Here is a 19,824-nt window from a genome sequence, read left to right as displayed (position 1 = left end):
TACTTTACTTGAGTGTTTCCGTTTGATGCTACGTTATACTTCCACTCCATTATATTTCAGAGGGAAAGATTTGATACAATGGATAATATAACAAGCTTTTAAAATACAACACATTGTTAAAGATGAAACCAGTGGTTTCCAACCTTTTTGGCTTTTGACATCTTACATAAAGCAGTGTGTAGTCGGGGTCACATTTCAGATATCTCTGAGTTGTTAACAGCTCCACCAAATAGTGATTTTTCTCTCTAAACTTCTCACGTGGTTTCATTTCAATAAATGTTCAAATGATCCAATATTTCACCAAAAATCAAAGATTAGAGAAAAAGTCCAAAAACCGAACAGAGATTTTTGTGTATCAGAACTTTGTTTTTTCTTCTTTCTTCTCCCATTAATCATCTCATGACCCCTCAGATTTATCTGGTGACCCTTTGGAGGGGCCTGACCCCCTGGACTAAACTAGCTAACTGTATAAAGTAGTTCAAACTAGCTCCACCTCCAGCAGGTACAACAGTAACATGCTGCTTACACACTGATGCTTTAGTATTAATAATCTAATGATGTCATATATAATAATATATCAGTCAGAGGGACCAAATCACTACTTTTACTGCAATAGTTAACTACATTTTGCTACTAATACTCTTCTTAAGTAGGATTTTTCATTGCAGGTCTTTTACTTGTAATGGAGTATTTTTACATTGCTGTATTGGTACTATTACTTAAGTAAAGAATGAGTACTTCTTCTGCCAATGGCCATTGTCAATTATACACATATGCTTTTCCTGCTGTGACATGTCCAACTGTATTCTGTGAGAAAGGCATAGAGTCCATTTTTAAGAACAATTTTGAGGTGCTTTCTCTTTTATATATGTACTTGTTTAGCTACTTGTACTTCACTATGCTCCATACCTTTTTACTCCACTATTTGACTGTTTTGGAAGTCAACAGTGTCTGTGGTTGCAAACATTTTCTTAATAGACCCATTTCACAGCAGACATTTTGGCTTATTAAAGCAGGAAAAGCACTGATGTAAAAAATAACATTAATAGTTGCTCCATTCCATTAATTCCATTAATTGTCCTAGTTAGCCATGTCGGTGAGTGAACATGCACAATACCAGAGTGCTGGAACTGGATCACCCAAATGCAATGCAGCCATCATTAACGTTATTAATTCCACCTGTGCTTTTCCTGCTTTGACAAGTCAAAATATCTGCCATGAAAAGGGTCTATAACATTATCTTGAGACTGCAAATTACTTTTCTCGTTATATTGGGATTACAGTTGTTTTTTCGTGATAATGGTTTAATTATCTTGATTATCTGAATTTAACTTAGTTAACTTAGTTTAACTTAAACTAACTGGTAAAGCTAGTTTACTACTTTACAAATCTTCATATACTTTACATCTCCAACTATTTCTCAAAGTGTAATTTGACTAATTTTACCATCTCATTTTACAGCACATCACTACACCAGCCACCCTCAAACACGGTAAGGAGACTTTGTCCAAGCTATTAAAGTGTGTCTCTGAATGTTTAATATTTAATGTTGCTGATATTGTCTTACAAAACTGTCTGAAGCTATAGCAGTTTTTACAGTCAAGGTAAAACTGTAAATGTTGAAGAGACCCCAAGAATCACTGCTGCTAATAGAATTTCATCTCCAGGCAAATTCGATAAATACATCCAAACTAGGCCAAATAGGGCACCTTGTTCAACCATGTAATTTGACATTAATACAACTTTTATGGATATAGGTCACAACTACCACTACCACATGATTTCAATAAGCAAGCAAAATTTCTTCTAACCATGTCAAAAAAAATTCCAGTTAAGTGACACCGGCCAAAATCTATGACTGTAGTAAATTTGTCCTACTTTGACAACTGAACATCACTAATTTAAGAAAGTGCTAATCTCTCCATGAGAATAAATAAAGTTTTTTAATGGATTAGGAGATGTTAAAGTAGTCAGACAGTTTTGAGATGCTTTGGAAATGCATGTGGAGGTGTGACTGAAATGCATCAATGTCAGCTGGCATTTAATGAGCCAGTCATTTTCAACATCCCTCAGCTTCTAAAAGCCTGAACTTTGTGCCCACTGATGTCTCTGACAAGCACATGTAAGGCAGTGTTATTATCTTTAATTGTAGCCATGCAGTGGAGCAAGAGCACTGACTCGCTGTCATCAAGTCTTTGGAGCAGTTTCTCCTCAGCGTCAACCCCGACTGTTACTGTGACAACAGCCTGCTTCTTTCAGCCATTGCAGTGAGTTACTATATGTTCCATCAGAGTGTGAATGGAATCCCATTTGTACATGAGCCTTTTCAACAACTTGGTCTCTTCTGGGTCCACTATCCGCCGCAAGTATAATGCCCAGCACGACTTGACATTATTCTTTCAGCAACTTGTCATTTGGACAAGTGAAATAACCTTTTACTTTCCCAAACGCATACTTATTCAGACAGAAAAAATCTGTCTGTGTCTGTAGATGTCTGTGTAAAACATACAGTAAGGTAGCATTTTGTATAACACATCAGAAATATGTATTATTTATCGGCTAATTATTAGCTAATTATTGGTAGAGGAAGTAATTGGCCATAACAATAATAGTAATAGCGTAACTATCTAAAACTTTGAGACTAATCTAAATCATAAATGAGTATCCTCATTATTAAGTACTAGATAATGATACAGTTATCATATACAAAGTGCAAGGACCTCAAAATAAAGTCAGGTTTCCTTCTTGTTATTACCAGGTGCCTTGTATGCTTGATTATGTCCTTTTCCATTTTAAGGCTATTGGAAACCATATAAGGGCTGTGAACATACCCACAAATATGTGGGTTGAAACTGAAGCATTAATTTGATATCTTTTCCTTCAAGGGCCCCTCTACTTTGACACCTTGTAATAGGGCTCGCCTTGTACGCTGAACCAAGGCTCAGCACAGTGGTTTTTACTGAGCTGAGATACTGCTGGCCCTGGTGCATGCTGCCTTTTCAGCGATTAGTTCAGGTACTGGAACCCCGCAGGCACATGCTTTGCCTGAAGGGTTTGCCGAGGCAGGCTTTTGTGGCTTTGTTGTTTATTAGGTTGCTTTTTTTGTGTCATGTATTAGTGAAAATAATACTGGAACCTTCCCCTTTCATTTCTAGTTTCTGCTACTCTCATGCTACAAAACACATGAATATAAGTAATAAGTGGAATCATCACATGAAACACTCACAACATGTAAAACTGAATATAATGGAAGGAAAATGAAAGATAATAAACTGAATTGCCTTAAAGCACCACTCAGTGACAACTCAAAGTGTGCTGTGCCCTCTAGTGGGCAGGTAGGACAGGTGCACAATGCTTTATAGGTACACAACTTAATTAGGAAGAACTGACTGCATAGTTACCAAATCAAGGAAAGATTTGAACTGTGAGAACCATTGTGTACTTGCCAGTGTATACTTTTGGTAATCAGTTAGTAGATATAATAGACCTTTTTCACAGCAGACATTTTGACACAGTAGGAAACGCTCTGATGTTACTAATTACATTGACAATGGCTCTGTTCTATTCAAGTGTGCCAATTGCTTTGACAGTGTGTGAGCCAGCACACACAATAACAGGACCCTGAAACTGAAGCAGCTAAATTGAATTCAGCTACCATTCATTTCATTATTTATGCCCGTGCTTTCTTTTCCTCATGTGACATGCTGAAATGTCTTCTGTGAAAAAGGCCTATTAAGATTACGACACACGCGGCTCCTTGTCTTATATTTGCAGACCTGTGTCAGTTACAGAAGCTAACATTTGATAACCTTAAAATGTATAAGTTAAATTCAGGTATGGAATTAGAGAGAAACAAAAAAAGTCTTCCTCAGACTGCCTTTGTGGAGAAATTGTAAATTGTGGAGGACACACATTTGCCAAGGTTTTTGTAGGTTCCTACATCTGCCAAATAGATAAAGAGCCATTTTTTATTGATTTTACCTTTAATAACACAGTGAATAGCACCAACATTTTGGCTCAGGGTGACTATGATTTAACCTCAGGGAGCTCGGCACAGTGATGACAATAAGTTCTTTACTCAACACCTGCAATTAATACCCTGAGAGCATTTATTTGGTCTGTGCAAACCAGACTGAAAAGGTATTTGTTCTGATCTGAATTGTTGACTCATGGGGCATTTTGGTGAGCTACAGCCCTGATGTCTTATTGTGACGTGCAGGACTTATTTGACTATGTGAATAGGGACCTTTGTTACATGCTATTGCCATGTATCTTTCACTGTGCGCCTATCTTATATGGAAAAACTGCCACAATAATAATGTTTATGTAATGTTTAATTTGTGTTTGTGTGTGCATGCGTACGTGTGTGTGCGGGTTTGTGTGTGCGTGCGAGTTTGATGGTTTGTCATTTTATCTGCCCGGGAAGAGACTGCCCCATAATCTCTGATGATTTCTCAAGCATACAAGAGCAGACTGACTGGTCTAAACATTACGACGAGGCTATTCATCTGCCTCTGAGTTCTGACACAGCACTCTGCTGCTGGGACAAGCAAAGGCCCCTGTGGCTTCAGACTGTGGATGACTAACAAATGGTTTTTGGAAATAAATATGTTATGACCCGAAGAAAACTTGACTTTAAGAAAAGTTTTTGCCCTCAATGACAAGGAGACACTGGATACACACAGATGCAAATATGAACGAGTTGTGTATATGAACTTATCATACTGTGTTATGTTTTGGGGCAAGGATTGTGCGTGTGCTTAATCAAATGACTCCTAATTTTTTTAATGTGGAGAAGGCTGTACTGCATAGGAAAAACATAAGTAAGTATGTGTTATGATGTCAGTTCCATCAAAATAAACATATTTGACACTGACACTGAAGTGTCCTTGAACAAGACAAAACATTATATGGGCAACAACAGTGTATTACATCATTGTTGGTATGATGTCACAGCTGTCATATGTCAAGTTTTCATTCACATATCCTGTCATAACAGTATGGCTGAGAAGCTTCCCCTTGCTGCACATTGCTTAAAAATCTACCGCTATGCAGCCTTACCTCCAGGAGTTGAATTTTACATTCAGCTTTGGTTATGCCATTGATTAGCGAGTTAAAATGGAATATGTTGGCATGCTTCTGTTGCAGTTAGCACACTTGACAGTCGTGGTACATTAGATTAGCTGTGGAGTGGAAAGCTCATGCCCTGCAGTCAGTATGGGGTATCCTCATGGAGGAAACAACTCGACAGCTGTACTTGTCCTTGGGAACATAACCCAGTGCGAGCAGTAGAAACAGAGAGGCAGAACAGATATTGTGTGAAGGCGATGAGAAAAAATGAAATGCAGCATATTGTAGGTAATAAGAAAATGGACTGGTCCTGAATTTTAATATTTTCAGCTACTTGTGTGCCTTATTACAATGGCTGGAGGATTAGATTGCAGTAAGATGAATTACATTAACATATATATATTTCTTCTTTTCCCACACAGGAGACACGTGTTGTTCTTCGCTGGTCACTGTTGCGACTGTGACTCTCTCAGTTCTCTCTGTGGCCTTTTTGTCATACAGATTATCATGTGCTTCAGTGAACTATGCACAAATTTTGTTTTGATGGTGCCAACCTCTTCAGTTTGGGTTTTATTGTGTGCCTAAAGTCAGCCCACATCACATCTCCTGAGATGATACCCTGACACACTTACCCATTCAACTCCCTTCCTCAAGCCCCTCTACCTCCCCCAGGAGATGCATGGATGAACAAGCTTATTCTCCTTGTGGGGTGTTCCCCATGCATGACTGATGTTTAGATTAATATCCTTGACTGATTCCTGCTTCGCAGTGAACAGAGGAGTAGGCCTATCAGGGCACAGTCGCCTCCTCAGGAGTCCATTGATTTTCACATCATTCTGACAAACATAAACCCCCTAGACCCACAAAATACTTTATTTGTTGTCCGTTTAGATGCTATCTCCTCGGGCTCAGCTCAGCTGTCCACATCTGCTTTTATAAAATTGGTGTCCTTCGTCTGTTCTAGCAAAATCGAGTCTGCTGCCAGCGATATATTGTTAACCAGATCCACCTAGAGATCAGTTATGTAAATATATGCAAAATGTGAATGATGAAAATACACTTTGACTGCTTCAAATAATTGATTGTTAAATCAAATATTCAAATATTGTCAAATATTGATGTTTTTGGAGCGTCAATACAGCTTCCTCTGCAGCAGCTCTAATCATCTCATGGTCCACACAGTAAAATCTAAATGATTAAATCAATATTTAATAAACAAAGTTATAAATACTGTAATGAAACAAATGTAAACAAAATGAAAACAATCATAATCAATATGAACATTTATGTTGTGAAATAATGACTTACATTGATTTATATACAATGTGAGCTCCAAATGTGGTTTGGCAGCTGCAGTGTTGATTAACTCTTAAGTAATTGCAACATGAAAATGACACTATGACAATAAAATGCAGTTTGGGGATTTTAGTGCACATTAAGCAGCTAAAGAACTAGAACCCTATAAGCAATTGCTCTGTAATTGGTCTGCATTCAAGGAGGTTGGGATTTGCAATGAAGTGGCACTTTTTCAAATATCCTCCAAAAAGCCTCATGTGGAATGAATGCTGAGATCCACACAGGGAGGAAAAATGGTAACATCGCCCCCTGGTGACACTAACAACACTGAGGAAAGGCTTGTCCTTTTGAAAAAGAATAAAAATTGTATTGCAGTATTAACTCATTTCAAAAATGAAAATTCAGTTTGTAAAAATTGTGATATTGTGTGTTTGGTGTAAGGTTTCATCCCAAGTCCAATCAGAAGTGAGCAGAACAGCAAAGCACAGGCATTAGAAACAGTACTGACAAATGTGATACAGGAACTTGTGTATCAGTGTGTGTGTGTGTGTGTTTGTGTGTGTGTGTGTGTGTGTGTGTGTGTTTGTGTGTGTTTGTGTCAGACATAATCCATTTTATATTTGAACATGGGGTTTTGATTCAGTTGTGACAACACTGGGCTCATAATTTTTGCAGTTTGGAGAGCTTGAGAATCAAACCAGCTTTGAATCCTAATGCTTTCTCGTTGACTCAGAGCTTAAAACTGTCATGCAGCTCTGTATGAGCTTAACAACTGACACTTTTTAGAGGGACAATTTGTCTTTATTATGGAAATAAAAAGCTATCGACAATCAATGAGCCAACCTAAATATTATTACAGCATTGAAGGAACATTGGGATAAATGAAATCAGCATAGTAAAAAGACTAGGGAGGATCCAGTGCTCAACATTTCAAAATAAATCTACAAAAGGATGAAAATAAGGTAAATTCTAAGACAAGTATGACAAGTATATAATTTCATATGCATTTTCCATTCTAGCACAATCAAATAAATCCCATCAAGTATTTCTGACATTTATGTGCAGTTACACATTTTTTCAGTGTTGACAGTCTCTTAGGGATGCATATTCTTTAGCCTTAGTTGCAAGCGTAACAAAGAAACAGAGACCAAATGTCAGAACTATATATTCCTTTCAGGAGAAGGCTAATGTTGAAATTGTTCATATTTCTCCATATCAGTGATCTTCTGCTTCTTGTGTTTCCTGACAAAGAATGCAACCTTGAAACTATATATACAGTACATTAAAAAAACTGTAACCGAAGCTGTGCTGCTGTTTTCCTTCCCTTTCCAGCTGTTCTTTCTCCGTCTTCTCACTCTTAAATTAATTGGCCTCTTAAGGTCCACCAGACTATAAGAGTCTTGATTTCAAGTTGTTCCTATCTGACAGGTTTTTTTTTTTTGAAGAGCTTCACATCTCGAGCCAAGGGACGGACTCGCTCTTTATCCCTCAGGATCAAATGCTAGGAGGCCAGTTGATCTTTAGCCCTCTTTCTGCTCCTCTCCACTTCCTGAAGCGAGGCCTGGACTTAAGCCAGCACTGGCTTTTAAACTGAGTCAGCGCATTTCCCCTCATGGGACTGAGAGAAGATACTGTATTACTCTTTTAAGAATGTTGGAAATTGGATTCATTTTATTTTCTTGGGCAGCAAATGATGGGAAAGTGTCTGCTGATGAGACAGTTTCCTTATCAAATGTCAACAGGTTTTCTAGTTCCTGAACGGAAGTCTGATTCACCTCAGCAGACTGTTTGGAGTCTTTCAGGTTGATTAATGTCACATTACGGCTTTTAATATCCCTTTTCTAATATTAAAACATGATCCCAAAGAATGTGACAGCAGAGGTCAGTTTTGACCGGTCAGATAAAGTTGGCACCCAAACACCGAAATCAATGGTAACGACTCACATGAACCTTGACAGGATAAGATTCCAGTAATTAGTTATAGATAGAAAAACATCATGTTCATATACAAAGATGAAAGGATGTTTTCCCTCAAAGGAAAAAATAACTTTGTACCAAAGTCTGCATCTATTTTACTGGATAGTAACATAGTACTGTGATTGCATGCCTGCTCATGGGTGTCATTTATTTAAATAATAATAATACATTTAACTTGTACCACACTTTTCATTCATAGTGAAACTCAAAGTGCTACAATATTAATAACATAAAACACACAGCATAAAGAAAATAGTAATACGAGTTAAGATGAAAAAGCCTTCCTGAATTAGGCCTTTTTTTAAAAGAGATTAGGGTCTATGCTGCCCTCAGATGGTTAGGAAGGCTGTTCCACAAGCGTGGTGCAGCGGAGCAGAAGGCTTGATCCCCCATGGTGCAGAGCTTAGTACTGGGGGCCCAGAGGAGATAGCTGCTGGCAGATCTGAGGGTGCGGGTGGAGGTTTGTGGCATGCTCAGGAATATTTAAGGTATTTGTATCAGCTATATATTAATTTTCAACTCACTCCTCTTTGTGAGGCCTTTCTGTGCACCTGCAACAACTTTGTGAGACTAGAAACTGAATATACACTCAGGCTCAGTTTCTCCACTTTACCACCATTAAAACTAAACCAGAGTGATATGCTAATTGCTTGCTTTGCTCAGTAAAGTAGTTTTGGCCACAATTGCAACATTTCAACACTGTGTCATTTACACTCAGAATGATGGATGCTTTCAAACAGGCCCTGAACTACACTGAGTGCTACACACACACATCGTTACACTAATGGAAATATGTCAGTTTGTGGTTATTTCAAAAACCAAGCATCGGGCAACCAAAGCAGGTGCTGTGGGAGAAACATTAGATACAACCCAAAGCTTCCTCACTTCTCTTTTCTCTTCCCACACGAGTCTGTGTCAGTCCAGTCCCAGCGCCCTCATTCAATCCACTCCATCTCCCCTTGTGTGTTTGTGAAAAAGTATTTGCCATATTGAAGTGCATTCCAAACCAATTAGCGTGGAGAGTGCCTACGTCATTTCCCTCTACTACGACAGAAATCCAGTGCCAAACAGGCATGCAGGAAAGCAGCTTACAAGTGAGTTCTCTGTGGACCTCAATATTGGCAAGTATTTTGTAATTCACATCAATCAGACTTTGCTGCCTTTTCCCTACTTAATGAAGTGATTTCAAAGGGAAATATTTGGGTCCCATCATAATCCTAACTAAAATAGTTAAACCTTACTATTGCTGTGGTCTTTGATCAGCTCTGTTCATAGTTTTAAGAGGATACATGTGTTGTGATAACGTTTTATATAGAGGAAGTTGAAAAGACAAAACAATTAATAACAAGTAGATGATGTATCTATTGATAGCCATGGTGATGGCTGATTTCTTCCAGCTGGTGTCCCACAGTTACCAGTTCTTTACCTCTCACTCATTAAGGTGCACTCTTCATTTGGAGTGATGCCATGCAATGAAGTGGTGGTGGGTATGGAACCAGAGAGTAACACTGGAAATACTCTGTGTTCGTGGCAAGCATTCAGCAGATACATGCGTTTAAAAGTGTAAAAACTGGCCTGATGGCAGTGCTTGAGGAAAGGTCAAAGGGTCACTAAAATTAAAAGGTTTCCTGCTCTTGGAAGGCTGAATATGTACACTTGGTTTTAACTGCCACATTGAAACCTACTAGAATGCTAGGAGAACTTATTGTTACTGTGTTTGTCCACCAGTGGAGATGCATAGAGGTCTGACAGGGTCTGAATTGTATCCTTACTCTGTGGTAGCAACATCAGGAAATAAATATTGCACTGAAAAAAGTGTAACTGGTTTACAACTTTATGATTCAGTGATTCTTTAACTTTATTGGCTAAATCAAGGGAAGCTAAGAACCCCATCTGAGAAGCATTTCCTTATTGCATAGCATAGAATTAAATAACTGTATCATAGATTTGTCCTTATGGAGAAGGAAATCCACCATCAAAATAACTAATATGCAACTTCTCATAACTCCCATGTGTGATGAAATTAAAGTAATACTCATTTGGTTGAGGAACCCACCCAAACATATACTGTAATTTATTACTTAATCGGAAGCATGTAACATTTCTGATTTTTATTGAACGCATCATCCTTAACATCACGTGTGTTATGTCCTTGCTTTATCGGGTTTTTATTTCCTCAGTTTTGGCTTACAGGCATTGCTCAACCTGTGCTAGGGTGAAAAAAAAATCAGATTTTCCTAACATGAAGTTGCATTTAAACATCCGACAAAAGTCATAAATACCATTTGTGAACAAGGAACATCGCTGGACTAATTGTAATCGTGTTTAAAAATTGAGATATATACATGTACAGCTTAATTGTACATTTGACTTCCATATCTTTATATTAATGTGTGAAACACTATATGGTTGTTGTCTATTGTTAGTAGCGAGTAATTAGTTATAGGTTACTCGGCAAGCAGCAACAAATTCGACATTTTACTTATAGTTTGCGTTTATTAGTGTAGCCTTTTACACACACGCGGCCATTTTCCCACTTAAACTAAGGGCCATGAATGCAGCACCTACGCTGAGAACCAATTAGATTTGTGTTCAGCCTGAGAGGCTAAACTCAGGGTGGAACATGTTTCGAAGCACCTTTTCGGCAAGGTAGGCTCGGTAGCTAAGCTGTAGCTAACTCACGCTAAAGTCAACCTCCAGGAAACTGCTGCAGACAGCTTGATGTGACTCAGGGCGCGCAGCCAACATGCCTGCTCGCTTCGTATGATACAGACTGTCCACGTTAGGAAGGCTGGTCGCTGTTGTGTGAGAGGCGTGAAAGAGGAGAGAGGCTCGCCACTGCCCGCCAGCAGCAGCAGCAGCAGCGGCAGCTCCGGGTAGTTTACAGCTGCATCCTGCTGCTAGCTGAAGTTCCTCATCCGTCTGTGGAGGAGGTGGTTCGGAGATTTAGCTCAGCTGGAAACACACCGAGGCGGGTGGATACATGTCTGCCTCTCAGCCACGACACGAGCTACGAAAGGGAAATCTTGCAGTTCATGTTTCGCCAAGAAGTCAGTGTTACGTCTTTTATTCCATCTTGTTCGTATCTTTTCCAACACGAGAAGAGGAATATGTCCAGATATAACATATACAGCCTGTTAGACTGGGTCTATGGCGGGGTGGACCCGAAGTTTGAAGGCAACGGGGGGCCCGAGTGTGCCGCCTTCATCGCGCCTCAGCAGCGCATCAGTGAAAGTCTGGTCATCGTCGTCATCTCCATACTGGAGATCTGCGTGGCGCTGAGGAAAATAAACATCTCCAAAGAGCTCAAAGTGGTGGGAAAAGACTGTGTAAGGGTAAAGGAAGATAGTCTGGGCAAGAACCTGTTGCTGGTTGCCCTTTGCATGACTTTTGGTGTGGAGGTTGGGTTCAAATTCGCGACCAAGACTGTGATATATCTGCTGAACCCATGCCATGTGATGACCATGGTTCAGGTAAGCATGTTCCTGTGTATTTGGGTGCAAGAGACACATTTGACACATTTTTCTCCCTTTCTTGGTGGTTTTATGGTTTCTATTGTGAGATGTTTGTTGACTTTGATGGCACTTTGACTTGCAGGACGTCTTGTCCCCACCCATCTACAGTATGGTGAAACACACTGGTTGATGTTTTCCAGTCTGTGTTATCTAAGTACTTGTTGCTTCCCTGAGATACATATCAACATGCTATTCATTATGGCTCCATAGAAGTGGAAACTATAAATCTTTATGTTGCAAGCATACTAGTTATGTTTTGTTTTTTGTTGTTTGTTTTTTTTTTGCTATATGTTTTATTTAAAGTTTTCTCCCTGTTTGTTTATATGTGGTGTTTAGCATTGTTTAGTTAGCCTTATTTGTCTTTTTTCACATCTAAGCTCAGTCAATGGTTAAGTCCAATCAAAATCTGGCCATCAGAGCACCACTGCTAGTAATAATGAGACGAGGAAAAAGAATAATACATTTCAATGATATATCTCTTTAGAGGGTACTCAAAAACAAGAACGAACAAAACAATAATAGAACAATGTAGAAAAATACTAATCACAGTAAGCAATTATACTCAGAAAAGAGCAAGCTCAACTTAAAAACATGAAAGTTTAGGGTCTTGTTTTCAATGTTTAGGAGAGGTGGTCAACATAGAGAGAGAGTGCTGCTGTGAAATAAGACCAGTTGTCTCAAGTTCAGCCTTTGAGCTATGCAGCAACAGCTGGGCGTCATCTGATTTGAACTCGTGGGGATTGTTTATGACTAAGCTAAGTTTATAACCGCACAGGTAGCAGCATTAGAATTAAGGTGGTGTTTGTAATGCTTTTATTACATTGACAAGTGTGAATCAGAGGGCACTGTCCTTTTGATTCATATGGGTTTAATTCCCGAGGGGCCACGATCACTGCTGCCATAACAACATACAGTACCTGCATGTTTTCCTTCTTCACCTCCAGGCTGGCTGACCTTCACGGTACACGATTGCACACCGCAGGGTCGTGGTAACAGGTCACCGCCAACTCTCTTTTAATGCGTTTGTCATTAACATGAAATATGGAGAACAAGTAATATTGATGTATTCTGGTTCATTTACATTACAGAGGTAGTGTGACAGCCAAGTGGACACTGATGAATAATTCCTTCTGATGAGGAGTTGATGGATGGTAGCAGAATGTCCTTCACAAATGGTGACCAAAGTTAAGATGACTTACAGTAGGTATACGTGATGCTTGCTGACACTAGAGAGTGATTAGAAGAGGAAATTAAACATTTAAAAAAGGAAGAGGTGCACTGAAAGGAAGTTGAAGTCGCCAGCTTATTGTAAAAATTCTATTTAAGCAGTTGTTTCAGTGCACAGGGTGATTTCAGAAAAAGTGCCTCCAGCTTAAAGGAGCTTATTTATTGCATAGAAGAGGATCAGAGGCTCGCTGGAGTTGTATGATAGCAGGAAAATATATGTATGTGTGTTGTATATTCTTTGTTGAAAGTGACGTTTGTGGGCTCGTGGTGTAGCTGCAGAAGATTTCCCCATGACAGGGCTGGAATTGTTCTGAGGATGTTTCTTTAAGTTTGTTTATATTCAACTCACTTTATAATCTGAGTTCTTAGAGTTGGTGGATCAACAGTATATGGGTGTGGTTCCTTTTCTTTCTTTTAATCCCCTTTAGATCCAATGGAATAATAGTGCAAAGAATGGCCCAAATGCAAACACACACACATCTGTAATTAAAATATCAGGTAATGCTTTGTCATGTCAGCAGAGGAGTTCTCACACATATAGAGTACATGGTGAGAGAGCCCCAGTGAGGGTGAAGAGTTCAGAGTTTGATGACTGATGAGTTGATACTTCACATCAGACAGCGCAGATGTCTGATGTGATTTCCTCCTCATCAAACAAGAGCAGTCATGTTGCCACACAGGCTCACCGCGCGTTCGACCGATCACTCACCGACTGACTGTCTGTCTGTCTGACTGATCAATCCGCTGTCGTGCATTTTCATTCGATGAACACGCAAGTCTTTTTCTTGAGTCAGATAGCAGATGCCCCACAGTATGGATGAGATGGACAAAATACAGATATGGAGGTGCTGAAAAAATATGCAGCCACATACATTTTTGTTTCTTTTTCTTTTCAGCTTCCAGCATTGTGTGTGTGGATGCTGGGGTATAGGTATAGAATAGGTAATGGAAATCAAGTGTCTCTGTAGTGTTTAGGCTGTGTGGTATCCAAATGACTCATCAACTCTAGTCTTGTCCGAGGAGATGGGAGTTTCCATTTTAACACATGATGATAGGTAAGCTCTTATCAAGTGAACTTTCTTCCCTTGTAGATTTTTGTCAGGCTGACAGTTGAGGATGAATGTTGCTCCAGGAAACAATAACTAATCATTTTCAGAACAGGCCTCAGGCCTCTCTGCAGCAGCTCTCAACGGGTTTAATAAGAGTTTAAAATACTGCTTTACTTTACTTTAAACACACGGCAGCGATGATTATACAGATTTCGTGCTTTGTCTTTGTTCCATACGTTGACAGTTTGCCTATAAACTGAAGTACTACGCTGTTAACAAGCTGCGCACACGAAACATTCATACAGTGTCAGCGTTATCATCGAGTGTAGCCACATTTATCACACCCAACAAAAAAGATTGTTGACTGAGTCATTTAGATTACGCTGAAAGCACTATACCGTATTACTTTATGACTCCACTTGTAAAAAGGAAGTATGGTTTATCAGTAATGAGTTCTCTGTTGTATAAATAGTTCATTGATCTTTTTTTCTTTTCAACAGTTTTTCTTCTCAGCTTGAAAGATGATTATACAGTCACACACGCGCTGCAACAAATGACCAGAAATGTTTTTTGCTGAATTGAAATTGATTTATATTTGCACTGTACAAGTGTATATCGTGAAGTTAAGTCAAATTTACAAAAACAAATTATCTTCTTTTTACTTCCAGTTTTTTCATCGGTGGTCTTCAGTACTTTTTTGGAGGTTTGGATTGTTTAGTGAGATTTCTTGTTTTTTTTAAATTAGTGTCTCTTTGATTGAAAACTCCTCATACAACCCACTTTAATCACCTGTATGATTACAAAATGCAGGTCTTCTTTGGTAGAACGCTGCACCTTATTTCTTTTTTTTCTTTTCCCGGGTCTCTCGTGTCGTTTCCCAGTCAACTGTAAGCAGAACATTAGGAAACAGGAAAGATGTTGACATTATGTGTAAGTCTGCTGTTGCCACAATACCTCCAGATACGTTTATGTTTCTGTTGTAAAATTAACAGGGAGATACGACCGTTAAAGTTAATTGTGTCTTTAATTCTACAACAACAGCGTCAAGTCTGGTTTGCTTCTCATAACTGTGATCATGCATGTGGATACAGTCGGGGCCCGACTTTTATTGGAGCTGCAGAAGCTCCAGCTCAGTGATGATGAAGACTGTTGACTGTTGAAATAGTGACTTGAGTGTCACATGTGTGTCAGTCAGCATATTTTTTTTTTTTAACCCTTTGTTAACTAAACAAGTCACAATCCAGGTAGTTTAAAAATGACTTTATCAACGTGCAATAACTGATTCAGGTTAGGTTAGGTCAGGTTTTTGAAAAAGTGCAGCCATAGAACAACAATATTTAGCCCAGTCTCTCACTTCTCACTCTCTTCAAGAAAATATAAAATATACAATAATAGGTGTAACAGTGTGTTCAGTCAGAGCAGAGCAGCGTTGCTTATTTGTTAGAACAAACATATTATATGTAACACCTACTTGGCTACAAATATGAGTCTCTTGTACCTCTTTGAACACAGTTTTTAGTGGGTCACATTCATTCAGGATTTGGCAGACTTGACCGGGGCTGCAACTAACAGTTATTTTCATCATCGATTAGTCGTTAAGTCTACAGTATAAAATGTCCACTACAGTTCCCCAGACCCCAAACTGACATCATCAAATATCCTGTTTTGTCCAACCAACAGTCCTCAAGATATTCAGTTTACAGTGATGTAAAACTAGAGCCGCAACGATTAACTCTTTTAATAATAGATTTATCATTTTGAGTCGTTTTTTAAAGGAAAAAATGCTAACATTCTCCTGCCCTGCTCCAGCTTCTTTAATATGGATATTTTCTGTGTTCTTTAATCTTCTATGACAGTAAACTGAATATCTGTGCGTTGTGGACAAAACAAGACATTTTAGGTTGCATTCATCTTGGGCTTTGGGAAACAGTGATTAGTATTTTTTTTACCATTTTCAGACATTCTACATATCGATTAATCAAGAAAAGAATTAGTCGCAGATCATCATAAAACATTAAAAAAGAGAGAAGCAGCAAATCCTCATATTGGAGAATATTCAACCAGACGATGTTTGGAGTTTTTAAGGTTAAAAATGATTTAAACGATCAATTGATTATCAAATAGTTGCAGATTAATTTTCCGTCTGAATTCTAATTAATCCATTAGTCGACGAAAGGTTGCAGCTCTAGACTACTTATTTTGGCAGATTTTTCAGACAACAGTAAAAGCACACAGCAGGAAATGCCTGCTCCCACTGAAGGACTACCACACCCACATAATACCAACACAGAGTGTAAAGTCAAATATTTTTGCATTTAATTTGACTAAATACTGATAGAATCTCCAAATGGTGCTTAATGTGAGTCATCTAAACATTTGGAGGACTTTTTGACTTGACAACATTTCTAATGTCACTCTGTCTTTAACAGTAGATCATCCTTTTAGCTGAGTACTTGTGTGAAGTGCTACTCTGCATATTTAATGAGCACAGAGTTTCTGAAAGCACAGTGGTTTAGATAAATGTGTTATCTATTTAATGAACGCCCAGGATGTTCTCTTCCGATATATACAGCACTGGATTATACCCAAGCAGAGCTCCTCACCTATAAATAAAACGGGGATTAATGCTTGTTAGAGACTGAGGTGGCCTTTTGAATCAGATTAACTCAAATTGGCTTTTCCAGACATTTTTCTTGGGATAGGCCCAGATTTAGCATAGTCTTGAATAAACTGAACTGGTTAAATAAAGGAATATTTGTCCAGGAGTGTGTCAACAGTGACACATGGATGGTTAGGTCCATTTCAGAGTGGACTAGCAAGCATCACCAGTCAGACATTTTCTGTAATGTGCTGCTATGCCAATATCAGCATCAAGGCCAAAACTGCTCTTTCCTAGATGATGAAAGTCGGCAGTAAAATCCTAACCTCACTGACATGTGTAACAGACAGGTAGCTTCACTCTGAGTTTCAGAACCCACATTCTGACTCCTGGTTCAGATTTCTCCCTGTAAAGAGCAACTGATACAGACACTCATTCATTCCCACCACCATGTCCCTTCTGAACTCAGGCCAGGGGGGTAAATAGAAGTGAATGGTGCTGTTCTTTAAAGGTGGTGATGATGATGATGATGATGATGATGATTGGGAAGGTCAACCTGGGACTGCTGTTGTTTACCCTGAGTCCACAACATTCAGTCCCCCCCCCCCCCCCCCCCCCCCCCCCCCCCACACACACACACACACACACACACACACACACACACTCACACACACACACACACTCACACATCCTGCCCCACCTATTGACAGAAGAAACTTGTTCAGTAATTTGCATGAAATCCATTTTGGAGTCTATTTGTTTATGTACAGTGAAAATGCTGGAGGGATGATATCAGACTTGCATTACTGTCCATAAACAACTGTTTTCCGTTAGCAAAATATGTTTTGGGTGAAACATAATGCCTAAATTCCACTTTAACAGCATATCCGATAATGTTCATATCGAAAATATCAGCAAAATGTTTGCAATCAACTCATTGAGAGAGTTTGTGTGTAACTGGTTTGATGTCAGACAGGAGACAAAGAATCCAAGTGACAACGTTTTACCGCGGGCATCATAATACCAGACAGAGTATACAATGATGACTGACATGTGAATTTGGAGCCACAACTATCAGCTTTGACAAGCAATTTATATTCATAAGATAACCATTTTATGTATTGCATCACTACTTGGAAGTAAATATGAACATTAAAGATACATCTATACTTTGATTTGGACAAGGTAGAAGAGAAAAATGATTCAAGATGTATAATGAAAACATTTTAAGTGTTTACATGTATTTAAAAGTTCACGATTTTTGTTTAAAGCTTTTTTTTTTTTTTACAGATGATTTCCACCAAATTGACTTGTTCTAGAAATAAACGTCCTCTCAGTTGTGTTCTCACTAGTGCAGGTTGATATGAGTTAAGTGTGCATCAGATCACTCCTGAAGACATATCCTAAAGATCCCTGGCCAGTTGGACAACAGATTCAAGTCACTTGTTGTCTTGTAATTCTGTTTCCAGGCTTTTCCTTTCAGGCAAACTGACTCTTTCTTGAGTGTCAGATGGTATTTTGAACCAATCTATGTCTGCAGTCTCCCACAGGCCACAGTAGGGTCGGGTCATCACTAAGTGTAGATGAGATGGATAACTGGTATTAGAAGCCACTTTCAGAACGCTGACTTTGTCTGGGAGCTTGTAACTTAAATCCTTATTCAACAATAAAACCAGTACATTAATCTGAATGTTTCTGACAAAGGAAACGAGGGCATTAGAACCCAATTTAAAACGTCAGCAGCCTACACTTGCTGCTGTTAACATATAGGCTACTTTGATAAATCATTAGTGAATTAATGTTGGATTCATAAATCTTAACTCTGCATTTTGTTTTTCATTTCTCTTATTTGAAGCGAGCAGCACTTTATAGTCGCCGTTGGGACTTTCCGTTCAAGGCTCCTGCTCTTATTATAATATTCAAAACTTGTTAAAGCAGTTTGTTCATTTTCTTTACGTACAGCTCTGAGCACTGTTAAGCTCTTGAAGCCTTCAAGCTGCTCCATAATGAGTTTAATGTGATAAAGTGAATTCTCATTCATCTCTCTGCTCTCCTCCACAGATCTTCCTGCTGGCCTGCCCGCCATGTAAAACGGCAATGGTCGTATTTAGGTGAGTATAATGTCTCCTCGTGTGGCTTCAGAGTTCAGACCTCGATGGGTCCACTGCATTCAGGGCTGCCCATTTGTGATGAGATCATGCTGGATGCTTTTTAGTGCCACCTCTTCACAGATTCTTACATCAATTAATCATCCACCCTCCATTTCAACCTGCCGTTGGATGAACGCAACTCTTAAATGTGATATAAAATGATTTGGCAGACGGAACCAATGAAACGCAGATTTTATCCTAATGTAAAAGCAGTTGCCTCATTGATTATTATTACTTGTAGGCATCCACAGAGTAAATTAGGGTTTCACAGTGTTTTTATGCCTCGGTGCCTGCGGCGTGACAGCCATGGCTGGAGGCGTTATGTTTTCAGGTTGTCCTTCCGTATGTATGGACCATTCTCATGAACAGGATATCTCAAGAACGCCTTGAGGGAATTTCTGCAAATTTGGCACAAACATCCGCTTGGACTCAAGGAGAAAGTGATTAGATTTTGGTGGTCAAAGGTCAAGGTCACTGTGACCTCACATCCATCCCATTCTCTCGTGAACGCAATATCTCAGGAACACTTGGAGGGATTTTCGTTACATCTGGCACAAACGTTCACTTGGACTCGAGGATGAACTGTGGTGACTGTATAGATCTTCTGTGCTACCAGGTTGAAGATGTGTGTGAAGCATCCATGTTGTAGAATTCGTAGCTTCTTTGCAGCAACATCCATATCTGAAGCTTCGTCTACTGTCATGGCTACAACTTTGTGTTCAGAATCAGCTTTATTGGCCAAACTTGTCAGCACATACAAGGAAAATCAGTTAATACCTTCAAAGTCTTCACTACAAATATTATGTAAGTCTGGACAGACATGGATGTAAACTGCAACTCTACTGGTTGGCGGAGGCATACAACCGTGAGGCGGTATTTCTAGTATTGCAATGAATTTGTTGGAGGTTATAGCCTCGTCTCCTCAACAACTGCCCTGGTCT

The 19,824-nt window shown here is 39.1% G+C and overlaps 1 protein-coding gene across 2 annotated transcripts in view; it reads left to right on the top strand.

Annotated features, from left to right (window-relative positions):
* The window catches only part of LOC122996045 (transmembrane protein 164), a 28,807-nt gene that overhangs the window by 454 nt on the left and 8,529 nt on the right, over positions 1-19,824 (top strand). Inside the window, exons 2-4 of one of the 2 annotated variants that reach the window (XM_044371570.1) lie at positions 1,462-1,492; positions 2,153-2,267; positions 18,795-18,844. In XM_044371570.1, the coding sequence (XP_044227505.1) occupies positions 18,831-18,844 (14 nt within the window). In that variant the 5' untranslated portion in view covers positions 1,462-1,492; positions 2,153-2,267; positions 18,795-18,830. Of the gene's footprint in view, positions 1-1,461; positions 1,493-2,152; positions 2,268-10,915; positions 11,817-18,794; positions 18,845-19,824 lie in introns of those variants that run through there. The other variant, XM_044371569.1, reaches the window with a different exon arrangement.

This window comes from Thunnus albacares, chromosome 13, assembly GCF_914725855.1.
Source record: "Thunnus albacares chromosome 13, fThuAlb1.1, whole genome shotgun sequence".
NCBI lineage: Eukaryota > Metazoa > Chordata > Actinopteri > Scombriformes > Scombridae > Thunnus > Thunnus albacares.
Note: the sequence above shows the minus strand (reverse complement) of the source record. Positions and strands in the feature narration are given on the sequence as shown.